General features: G+C 44.9%; 1 protein-coding gene across 2 annotated transcripts in view; it reads left to right on the top strand.

Moving 5' to 3' along the window:
* The window catches only part of TNFRSF11B (TNF receptor superfamily member 11b), a 116,456-nt gene extending 105,984 nt beyond the window's left edge, over positions 1-10,472 (top strand). For both annotated transcript variants that reach the window (XM_081204884.1, XM_081204885.1), the window contains exons 3-6: positions 1,054-1,423; positions 6,973-7,170; positions 8,572-8,796; positions 9,019-10,472. In XM_081204884.1, coding sequence (XP_081061010.1) covers positions 1,054-1,423; positions 6,973-7,170; positions 8,572-8,796; positions 9,019-9,407 — 1,182 coding nt within the window. In that variant the 3' untranslated portion in view covers positions 9,408-10,472. The remainder of the gene's footprint in view (positions 1-1,053; positions 1,424-6,972; positions 7,171-8,571; positions 8,797-9,018) is intronic.
* Positions 10,473-12,793: the final 2,321 nt, after the last annotated feature.

Genomic DNA, 12,793 nt, shown 5'->3' with positions numbered 1-12,793 from the left:
ATTTTTTAATATATTTCAACTGCGTCAGACCAACACGGCTACCTACCTGAATCAGTGAATAGCACAGTTTAGGGATTTGACTTTGGATCCCATCCAGACTTTGACAGTCCTTTTCAAAGGCAAAGAAGACACCAGGATGTGTTTGTGATGCAAAACAGAGGCTGCTTTATTTGTTTCTTTCAGTAAATCCAAACATTCTTCTGCGGTCTGCGTGAAACCCCAAAGCCAAGACATATAATAATGTTTTTGTATGCTGAAAAACTAGTTTCTTTACTTTCACAAGGCTGTGATTGAAGGGAAAGATGCCTGTAGGAGCATTGGCTGTCTTTGCAATTGTCATCCAAATCCACGTTTATTTCACACGAGTGGGTAGAGCTCAAATGTCATTTGACTTCCGTTTGGAGAACGGTGTGAAAGATCCAATAGAAAAGGAAATCAATATAATGTCATTTCCCTTTCAAAATCCTTTTCTCAGGGCGGGGGACAATAAACCCCCTATTGATCCTGGGATATTTTTGAAAACATGAAAACTGTAGGTTTTTTAACCAGAACTTTGCAACAACATCATAATGTTTGTTAAGGGTACTACAGGCCATGTAACAATGCTATAAGTTATATGAGTTGCTATGGCAGAAAATTATTTAATCATTAATGTTAAGAAAGGAAGATGAAGGTTATGTGAAGGATTCTGTACTGTATATGAGCATTTCTAAGATGCCCACTTCCTGTCCCTCATGAATCTCTGCCTTGTTGCACGTCCTTCACTGTTTGGCTGATTTCCAGATGGCACACACAAACACACACAAATAAAACTGCATCATTCAAAGTTGCCCTCAAAACAAGGGGACCCTCTCCAAGTTCCCTCTCCAAGAGGTGTTTGGAGGGTGGCAACAAGGGGCAGAGCCTTTTTAGTGGTGTCCCCCTGTCTCTTGACACCTGTTTGGCACCGGCTTTAAGGGCAATGCCTCTGAGAAATGTAAATAGCAGCAGCGATACCACCAGTGTGTTGCCAGCCACGTAACCTAAAACACTGTGTTGTGTCTCTTCTGCTAGCTGTTGGACATATCTGTGAAATGGACTTTCCAGGAGGACTTTCCCCCGAAGTACCTCCATTACGACTCGGAAACCTCCCGTCAGATATTGTGTGACCAGTGTCCCCCTGGAACCTACGTCGAGAAGCATTGCACGGCTTCATCAAAGACCGAGTGTGCCCCTTGCCCAAGTCAGTTCTACGCAGACGAATGGAACAACAACGATGAGTGCCAGTACTGCAACGTGGTGTGCAAGGAGCTGCAATACGAGAAAGTCGAATGCAGCAGCACCCAGAACCGTGTTTGCGAGTGCATCGAAGGGCGGTACCTCGAACTGGAATTCTGCTTGAAGCACACAGCATGTCCGCCGGGATATGGTGTTGCTGAGAAAGGTATGTGTCTGTTTCCCAGAGATGGCCTCGTGCCTGTTCGCCTGGGGCGAGGAAGAAACTTCTCCAGGAAATCAGATTACACACACACCCTTTGGTATACAGTGGTACTTTGGGTTATTTACGCTTCAAGTTACAGACTCCGCTAACCCAGAAACAGTACCTCGGGTTAAGAACTTTGCTTCAGGATGAGAACAGAAATCGTGCGGTGGCAGCGGGAGGCCCCATTAGCTATAGTGGTACCTCAGGTTAAGAACAGTTTCAGGTAAAGAACAGACCTCCAGAACGAATTAAGTTCTTAACTTGAGGTACCACTGTACTGGGAAAGAGTGGGTTCTTGCATGTGGTTTTTCCCCCCCAGGACCTTCAGTGCACCACAGATCACTAGCGTTATATATAAGGGGGATCAGCTAGTGGAAGCCTGTGTTGGAACAGGGAGAGCTGGATTAAAATCCCTGCTTGGCCATGAAACTCACTGGGTGACCTTAGGCTAGTCCCAGTCTCTCAACCTGATCTACAGGGTTGTTGTGAGGTTCAAACAAAGGGGCACCTTTAGCTGTGCTAACCTCCTGTTGAGGTGCATTGGATTCAGTGTCAGTGTGGTATAATCTGGCTGGCGGTCAGGATCCGGAGCATGTCAACAAGGATCCAGAGTGCCAGAGGAAGATGAATGTGATCTGAGACAGACAGCAGGGTCGGGATACAGAGAGGCTGAAACAAGGGAGGGGAGTCTGTTTAACACTTTCGCTCACAGACAACTTGCTCAGTTTAAGGGTCCAAGCCTGGGGCAACAACTGTATGGTTGTATTTATTAGACAAGATGCATGTACCGTTTGATTGCAAATAGAACCTATAAACTGCTTACCAAAAAAGAGAAAAGAAGAAAAGGACAAATTGCAAACAAGTATTTAACAAACTCGAAATAGAATTACAGTAAAACTAACAGTTAAGATAAAAACAGATTAAAATGCACGCAGGCTTTCCGCATGCCTGGATAGGCTTGCCTGAACAAAACTGTCTTTAGCAGGAACTGCAAAGCAAAGGTGTCAATAGGCAGGGAGTTCCAGTGTTCATGTGCTGCATGCAACATGAGTAGGTCAGTTTCATACAAATGCAGAACAAATCTGCGGCACCTGTAAACAGCGCCCGTTCCCCAGATCAAAGCAGTCAAGTAGATGTATATGAGGGCTGTGTATGTCTTGCTTTTCAGAGAACAGCCTCCTCTTTAAAGGAGTCCTCTGTCCCGTCCAAATCCTGTTGCAAACGGCAAGAACCCTAACACCAAGTTGCCTTGCCTTGCTATTTAAATTGCAGTTACCAATTCTAAATTTGCAGCTGTGCATATGAATCAGCCTATACAGATTCCATGCAAATCGGCATCTTCTTCTTTCCTTCCTTGCCCTAAGAGGACACTGGTGCATGGAGTCATGCTGACTCAACGGTGCAAAGAGTAAGGCATCTTGGCTTGCGCTCCTTTACAGCCTTTTGGAATGACAGCAGGTGGGTTGGGGGTTGGTAGTTTGTTAACTTTAGTGGACTTTATTACTATTATTATTATTATTATTATTATTATTATTATTATTATTATTATTATTATTACAAGGCTGGCTTACATCAGACATAGTGAACCTGTGGCCTTCCAGATGTTATTGGACTTGAACTTTGCATTAGCCCCAGCTGATGGTCAGGGTAATGGGAGCTGCAAACCAGAGGTGCCTCAGATTCCCCATCCCTGGTTCACAGTTATGAAAGTGCCTGCATGGATTGCAAGGCAAATGTATCCCAACAGCTGTGCATGGCAGCCTAGTCAAAATTTTCCAAAGCATCCTGGTTTTGCTGCTGGGTACAACTACAAAACCAACACACACACACACACACAGTTGTGTAGCTCTCACACATAGACCCTTGCATAGCTTTCAACTTTTGAGTACGCCCAGAGGCAATGCATGGGTCGCAAATTTATTGCAGCGCCTGTGAAAAACAGCCGTTGTCCTCCTAAACATCTCGCTGGACTGCTGCCAAAAGTGATGTTGCTCACAGTAGCAAAATGTTCTGCTCTTACTGTAATGGGTAATTTAATGGCACCAGCAAATTGCCTTCTAATGAGAAACATGATGGATCGACCTCATTCACAGGGACATTATCTGGGATGCAGTATTTATGGGTTATAACTAATAACATTTTTCATGGGGGAAGAGTGCTGCTTCAAGCCTCTGTGCGCCTTGACAAACAGCAGAAGTGCGGACTGATATAGCACCCAGAGAGTAATTATAACAATATTAGTGTAATAGCAAAAGTCATCGCAAATGTGTGGCAGTAATTAATTACCAATGTCGCAAATAGATACTCCTAGAAAAGCATATATATATATGTGTATATATATATATATATATATATATATATATATATATATATATGCACAGCCAGTAATTCTCAGGAGTGGGGGGGAGACAGATAAAAGAGGTTGCATGTTCTTTATTGATGGAAATTAATACTGCCACCAAAGAGCACTATCTAGAAAATAAAGGCTAATGGAATCCTTGTCTAGAAACGACAACAAAAATATATGCAGAAACTTTATGGATCTGCTTGAAAATGGCCCGGCACATACTAGTTTCATCATTTTGTGAAGCTAAGGAGGAGTGAAAACCAGTCTCCTAATTCATTTCAACTCCAGATGCATAGTGTAGGTTTTTAATATATTTCTTTTACTGCAAAAATATTAGCTAGCTGCATATAAAGTGGCTTCCAGAATGCCCGGAGGTGTGAAAATCCTCATAAATTGTACTTTAAACTACAGCTACATTTTAGACATTGGATTAAATGCTTTCAGCATGCCAAACAGGAAATATAAAAATATTTACATGAGCTCATGTAATGCATTCTTCCAAAATACATTCATTCATTTTTGGGGACTGGGAAAGAGACCCGTGTACATCTGATCTCCCCTCCCCCTCATGTGTGGTTTGATCAATCCATTGTTTGCTGCTGTGCAAAAAACTTCAGGCTGTTATTTAAGCAGTCCCTCCATTCCAGGATTACAAACTGGTTTTGTTCTAGTAAGCAATTCTAGTTCAAAGGTCTTGCTGAAACCATAATCTGCCAGCCTGGATGTAACAGGAAACTATGGTTCGATCAAACCAGGAATTAATGTGTTAAGCCATTCAGTTGAAGAGTGGAAGGAAGGAGCATAGGAAGGAAGGAGTATGCAAGCATTAGATCCATTCCTGGAAGATTGAATGCAACCCATTGACTGCATTCAGACTAATGCTGTGAACTACCCTGACATAGAAATTCCACAGAAGTGGGGCCAGTTCTGAAAAGGCCCTGCTGCTAGCTCCTGCACATAACCGTTGACAAAGAAATATAGAACAGAGGGTAACTCACACAGGGACCACTCAACCCATGCTCTTTATGAGCTTAAAAGTGAACACTAGAATTGAAGGCTAGAAATTTACTGGCAATCAGGGTGATATACTCCTAGAGTTTCTGTTGCGTTGAATGTGGATGGATCGCAATTCTTGCTTTTCTGTGAGAAGCTATGCATCTTAATAACCATGACAGCATTTGTTCCCTAACTGCACATTTAATTCATCATTGTAGATCTTTTAGTAAAGGACAGAACCCCAACTTTCTTGCTCTCCAGGATCCTAAAAATATTTTCACCCGTACATAACACCTTCTGTGTTGATTGCTTTACAACAGCAGTTTAATCAAATATGCATTCTTTAGAATTATTTTTTATTAAATATTAGCATCGTAGTTTTAGGGCACATACAATAATCCAGCCAGGCCCAAAGAGGAGAATCGATGCATATTCTTCACTGTGTCACATTCCTGAGCTATTCCTTACCTTTAAAATCTTTGGAAACTCATTTAAGTGTATCCAGCAGCATAATTTACCTACAGAACTCTAATTTTCATACTCTAGCTCAAATCTATATCAACTAAGTGCAAGCAAGAGCTTTCATTTACATAGGAAAGGCAGAAAATGCCAGCTTGATTTGAAAAATGCAACACCTGTTTTAATTCTATCGCCATTTATGTCGGAATGGGAAGCCGCTCAGAAGGGGCTTAAATCAGCCCTGTCCAATTTGCAGCCACGAACCACAGACCATCAGGTGTTTGATAAACCCTTCATTTGAGTTAAATCCAGATTGCCTGCACAGGCTGGGTTTATTAAGCCACCCAGCAGGTTATAACACATGGCTGGCATGCCACATCGAACGTGAGCGTGACAAGCCAGATTTTAAGGGAAAGAAGGCATTTCATTGAGTTATCCAATGCACTGGTTTCAGTGCTCTGGTGAAAGAATTTCTTCAAAGTTTGCGAAAAGAAATGCCATCATCTATGGGCAATGCCAGCTCTGCTCCAGGTTTGAGAAGACCTTGGGCAAAAATACCACCCATACCTTGGTGCCCTCCCTGGCAGGGGCAGAAGATCTGGACTCCAGGGAGTGCACCGTAGCTGTTGCTGCCACTGCATTTCTTGCAGGCTGGATCTTCTGGTCCTGTGGATCCTACCACCCAAGGTGCTCACCTCACCTCACGCTTGGGCCAGCCCTGACCCTGCCTCCTCCTTGGCAGTCCACCTCCTACCTTTGCTCCTGACTCAGACCTTCACTCGCCTAATCTTCACTGGAGAGGGGCTGCCTCAGGTGCTGAAATGTCTTGGGCTGCCCCTGCTCTGGGTCACTGTGGGAAATATAAAATGGCAGCTCATCGTGTGTTGATGTGGTGGGGCTTCAGGGCAGGTATATGCTGGGCTGGTCCATTGGAATCAACCCCAGTAGCCAAGCAACTATATCCAACTGTCTGAGTGGAGTTGACTTTGGACCAGCTCTGGAATATCAGAGTTGGATTTCTGAGGTTTATTTTTTGCTGCTCCCCACCAGTCCCATGTTCATTTAACTAAGGTGGGTGCCTGCCCACAGCATGTGGTGTCCTGTTGCGCCAACCAAGTTCCATGTGAACCTTTTGCTTGTCCAGATTCCATATCTGAATATTCCCCATTTAAAAACTGCCTAATGGGCTAGTTTTAAATATGTAGGGAGCTTTAGGAAGTACGTTTTGGCAATAAGAGCTGTTCTCCCTCGGAAGATGGACTGTCTGTCATTGGAGGTTTTCAAACAGAGGTTGAACGGCTGTCTGTCCAGGATTCTTTAGCTATGATTCTTGCATTGCATGGTGACCCTAGATGACCCTAAAAATCCCTTACAGCTCTACAGTTCGATAAATAATGCGGTCTTTCACCTACGTTTGAAAGTGGCTCAGTGCCTTGGCGCATGCACTGTCCCGTGTGAGACTTCTGAATGTGCCATTTACAAGAACAAAGCAGATGAGATTTAAAACATTAATTGACGAAGCTGTCCTGGGAAATGAGCTTCCCCCTTTGAAAGAGAATCTTTGGGAACACACAAATCAGGCACTTATCTGATTGCTTTTCTGCTCAGTCTTTCATGCTGCCTTTCACCATATATATAAGAAGCCCCTGAAGTGCTGTATACAAAGTGATTGCCAAGCGTATTTATTGTCTCTTTCTTTTGTCCCAAGGTACCCCTGAAAGCGACACGGTTTGCGAGAGATGCCCAGAAGGCTATTTCTCCAATGAAACGTCATCCAAGGAAGCTTGTCAAAAGCACACCAACTGCAGCGCGCTGGGTCTCAAAATGGTGCGCAAGGGAGACGCCACGCGTGACAATGTTTGCCAGGGAGAAAAAAGCGACAGATCAGATCAGAAGTGTGGAATCGGTATGTGCCAGTTTACCAGTTGTTGTATTTCTACTAGTTAAGTTTTGTGCTTCAAAGCAACAAATAGTTTTCAGCTGACTGATGTGAAATAGAAGTTGTTCTCCATGTAGCTTGCTGGGTGGGGCAGAACTTCCCAGCAGGTGGGTCACCATTGCTTAACCCGAGCGAATGCAGAAGAGCTGAAGTTAGAATGGTGCAAACACGCTGGCAGGAACACTGGATTGATTCTGCCACTGTGTTTGCACTGCGCCAACCTTCCCACCACCATAAGAACATAAGACGAGCCTGCTGGATCCAGCCAACAGCCCATCTAGTCCAACATCCTGTTCCAACAGTGGCCAGCCCAGTACCTGTAGGAAACCCTCAAGCAGAGCCTGAGCAAAAGAGGACTCCCCTACTTATGGTGAATACCAGCAACTGATATTCAGAAGCATGGCTGCCTCCAACTGCTGAGGCAGATCACAGCCATCATGCCTAGTAGCCATCAAAAGCCCTCTCCTCCATGAGGAGGAGTCTAATCCTCTTTTCGCCTCGCTCATCCTTTCTGGTAAACAACAGCAATCCACCGGCTGTGAAGCTAGTGTAGCAGCTCTGTTCCTCATCCAGAGTGACACTTCTGAAAGCACTTCATTAGCTTATGGTAGGGAACCTTTGGGCTCCCTAGGCGTTGCTTGACTCCAGCTCTGGAAAGTACCTCCAGCTGGTAGTTTCCATAGCAACCAGTCGCTTGCACTCTTTAGTCATGCAAAGATACACCTGACCATGAGAGCCATTAACTTAACAAAGAGGAAGTTTGGGGCCGCTTGAGCAGTCTTTTTCTACAGAATGAAGCCACAAGCTTGGGGGTGCACCCCCAAGATTCTATGCAGACTAATGAGAGTGTTGGACCAGGACCAGGGAGAGACCAGGGTTCAAATCTCCCCATGCCATGAAGCTCACTGGGTGCCCTTGGGCCAGTCACCATCATAGCTGTCAACGTTTCCCTTTTTTTAAGGGAAATTCCCTTATTCCGAATAGGATTCCTCGCAAGGAAAGGGAAAAGTTGACAGCTATGGACCATCTCTCACCCGAGCCTACCTCACAGAGTTGTTGTGGGGGTTAAATGAGGAAAGAGGGAACCATTTACGTTGAGGTTCTTAGAGGAAAAGGTATCATATAAATTTAATGAATAAATAACACAGTGTAGTTTCACAGAATCCAGGCTTATTTACCCAGGAAGGAAGTCTCATTGTGTTCAGTAGGGCTAACATCCAAGTAAGCATGCAGAGGACTGTAGCCTTGGTAGAGCAATACTGGGGATTTTTTATACTTTTCGAAAGGGCACAAGTGCAATATTTGGATGGCTGATCCAGACCAGGCAGACTTTGAAAGATCAACACGCTTCTTCTTCTTTTTCTTTAGATGTGACCTTATGTGAGGAAGCATTCTTCAGGTTTGCCGTTCCAACAAAACTCACGCCCAACTGGCTGAACATGCTAAGGGATAGTCTGCCAGGTATAAAGGTCAACACAGAAACTACAGAAAGGCTCAAACAAAGGCACAGTCCTCAGGAACAGACCTTTCAGTTACTGAAATTATGGAAGGAGCAGAACAATGGTCACATTGCGGTCAAGAACATTAAGCAAGGTAAGACCAGTATACAAGCAGAGCGGTGTATGCATACACTGAGCAAGCTCACATTTATTTATGAACTCTTCTTCCTTGGAGGTTTTTAAGCAGAGGTTGGATGGCCATCTGTCATGAATGCTTTGGCTGAGATTCCTGTATTGCAGAGGGTTGGGCTCCCTTCCAACTCTACGACCCTGTTAGTCCACGAAACAAACCAGCTTCTCTATTTGTCTTTTGCAGGCATTGACCACTGCGAAAACAGTGTCTCAAAACACATTGGCCACCTCAACATCACCTTTGAGCAGCTCAGCATCCTGATGGGAAATTTGCCAGGGAAGAAAGTGGGGAAGGAAGAAATCGACCGTATTCTGAGGCTGTGCAAATCTTCCGAGCCGATTCTCAAGCTTCTCAGCTTGTGGAGAGTAAAAAATAGAGACCAAGACACTATCAAGGGCTTGACGTATGCACTGAAGCATTTGAAAACATACCATTTTCCCAAGACGACGATCCAAGGCCTCCGGAAGGTGGTCAAGTTCCTCCACAGCCTCTCGATGTACAAATTATACCAGAAGCTTTTCTTAGAAATGCTCGGAAACCAGATCCATTTGGTGAAAGTGAGGCGCGCATAGTTTTAGCTATCCAATATTTCATACTCCACTTGCTGCTAGCAATAACGATTACATTTTTGTATGTGGATTGGGAGGGGGAATGTTTTTCTATATTATGCTTATTTATATTTATACGTCCGACTGGGATAGCTCAGAGCTATCCTAGATCATTTTAAAATAATAATAATAATAATATTTTTGTTGTTGTTACATTAAGCTCCTGATCTGGAATCTTAGGACATCCAAGATTTCCAGTGAAATCAAACAGATGTGCAGAGAAATACCAGAACAAATATTTGCTATTTATATTCACTGAACTCCAGAATGTTGTACATATTTATTAACTTGAATGGCCGCAGTTTGAGATTAAGGGTAGAAACAGATGACCCGCTTGCTGAGAGCTCAGCACTGCAGCATCCCATATGGTGAATCTGTGGGGTGGGGTGGAGAACAAGGGTGTCATTTCCTGGGGGCAGCTGCTCTTCCACTCACTCCCCCAACTTAGTTCTTACTCAGATGCTCAAAAGAGTGTTTGAGGGCACCAACTGAGCAGGGCAAGTCTAGCCAGACTGGTGCACTGCAAATGCTTTGAAGTACCGTATTTTTCGCTCCATAAGACGCACCTGACCATAAGACGCACCTAGTTGTTAGAGGAGGAAAACAAGAAAAAAAATATTCTAAACGAAACAGCGGATGTATGATTTTTGTGGTTCATGCTGTGGCCACAGACATGTGATTTGACGGTGAGTTTGGGGTAGCCCAATGCAAAAATCCTAAGAATCCATGTGGATCCGTGTTTTTGTGCCATTGTTGCCCCACACAACAGTGGGTGCGTGATTTTTTTGGTGCAGCCTGTAGCCATGGACGTGCTATGTGATCTGATGGTGAATTTGGGGTGACCCAATGCAAAAATCCTGAGGATCCGTGGGCTTTTACCTCCCCCCTCCCAGGCAGTCTCCTTTATCTCTAGCGTCCCTTATCTCCCTTCCCGATCGCTTGCCAATCAGCTGCTTCCTTTCAACACTCCCTTCCCTCGTGTTTGCCTTAGTGTCTTTTCCTTAGCTGGAGCAGTTTTTTGCTTTAAAAAAAAAAGGCTAGAAATTAGGAAGGAAATTAGGAAGGAAAAAGTGTGTCTTATGGAGCGAAAAATACAGTACGTTCCCATCACCCCATCAAGCACAGCATCAGGGATGATGGGAGCTGTGGTCCACAGCATCTTCAGGTTGACCCCCATTGTAGGTGATGCAGGGCCAATGTTCATGCCCATGCCAACATCCCCTTCACTCCTGGCCTTTCCATGATGAGCATGAACCCCCAATAGGAACACTGAAGTATGTCCTGTTGAACATGCTTAGAAGGGTCCTCCCCACCACTGGGTACTAGGGTTGTGCAAGATTCAAACCCAGTTCTCCTTCAGGCCTTCACACTCAACACACAAAAGCAAGACACAGAGGCCTGTGTTTGTGGCGCCAATGTACCCACCCCAGTTTGCAGTCTTGTGCCTTTTTCCCCCAGTGCCTATACAGAGCTTGAGTTTCAGATTATTTCTCAGGAACACCCCTATCTCTGTTGCAGAGCAGGATCCGAAGCAGTGTGAGGCGCTGCTTGACTCACGCACAAGAGCTTTTCAGCTCCCTCTTCAAGTGGCAGCTCCACATTAGCCTCCCTGCCCCCCCAAAAAAACCCTCCCTTCCCAACCTCTAATGCAGCAGTTCTCAACCTGTGGGTCCCCAGATGTTGTTGGACTACAACTCCCATCATCCCTGAGCTCTGGCCTTGCTAGCTAGGGGTGATGGGAGTTGTAGTTCAACAACATCTGGGGACCCACAGGTTGAGAAAGGCTGCTCTAACACATCCACACACACACCAACCATCTTTCCCCTAAACTCAATTAATAATGCTTCCGAATACCAGTTGCTGGAAACCACAGGAAGGGTGAGTAACCTTGTGTTCCTATCCTGCTTGTGGATTTCCCTCAAGCATTTGGGTGGCCGCTGTGAGAACAGGATCCTGGAGTTGATGGGCCATTGGTCTGATTCAGCAGGGCCTATTTCCTAGGTATGAAATATTGCCATCCAAAGGATTTCCCCCCTTCTCCTAGGTGTGAGTGCTCACACATGGTGGATATGAATCTGCCCCAGGCCCCAAAAATTCTTAAAATGGACCTTTTAAAAGTTGTGTGTTTGGGGTTTATTTGTGGGGTTTGGGGGGGTTAATAATGACAATAATGAATATTGACAAAAGTCAGCCTTTGAACCATGCTGCAAACCTTACCCTCTCCCTGAGTAAAATACTTGGTTCTTTTTAACGAAATTGAAAATAGTGCCCCTGTGTACCAGGCAGGGCTGTCTTAAGCATATGCGGCGCTGGGGTGCAAAGATCCACCTGGCAGCCCTCCCCCCAGTTGCCCATTCCCAGGCGTGTAGGAGAGCGGAGCCAGCTGGCCACCTCAGCGTCTTGCTGGATTGGTCACCTCCGAACTCACAGCAACAGAAGAGCCCACTGTGGCGCTCCAACTGACGGGCCGTCTCTTCCCCAGACTCAACTCTTGGGCCCCAGCCTCTCGGCCTGGCACCCCTGAGAGCCCGGCACCCGGGTGCCTCACACCCCTAGTGCCTATGGGTAAGACGGCCCTGGTACCAGGTGTAGAGCAATGGGGAGGTCAACTGAGCAGGGACACAGTAATGCAGGGGTGACCTCCTGCTGTTGTGGACTGCAGTTCCCAGCATCCCTGATCACTGGGCATGTTTCAGGGGGTGATGGGAGTTGTAGTTCAAAACAACTGGATGGTATTACATTGGCTGGCCCAGCAACAATTGTTGCATAGATTGTCGTTGGCCAACTTTTAATGCTGACTGAATTGCAGTGTTAGGAAGCTTTTCATCTGTTTCCATCCTCAAAGGGGGGGGGAGAGAGAGGAATGGATTGTACACTGTCTATTTTCAAGCTAAAGGGAATGAGGAGGTGTATTTATAAGCTGCACATATGTGGTGTTTCATATTGGACCCACCCTTCATTCTTATTCTGTGGATTTTTAAAGATTGTTTCTTAGGTTCGTCTGTATAGGTTGTGAGGTCTCGTGGATGTAATTTCCTAATTCAGCTCATTTTTTAAAAAAAATGTTATATGGTGGAAGTATATCATAAACAAGCTGTATATGAAGTATTGTTTTAGAAGATGAATGTACCATATTTAAAAAGGTGGATTTCCAGGTTGGATGTTGATCATGTTTTATAAACCATTTTCCCCACAATAATATGACTTGTGTGGTCTTTTGGGCCGTTCACACAGAAGTGGAGAGTTGCAAGGGTCATCTAGTCCAACCCCCTGCAATGCAGGAACCACAACTAAGTTAATGTCAATAATAAAAATTTATTATTTATATCCCACCCATCTGGCTGGGTCTC

Source organism: Podarcis bocagei (assembly GCF_964188305.1).
Source record: "Podarcis bocagei genome assembly, chromosome: 8".
Classification (NCBI taxonomy): Eukaryota; Metazoa; Chordata; class Lepidosauria; order Squamata; family Lacertidae; genus Podarcis; species Podarcis bocagei.
This window is presented reverse-complemented; position numbering and strand designations above follow the sequence as displayed.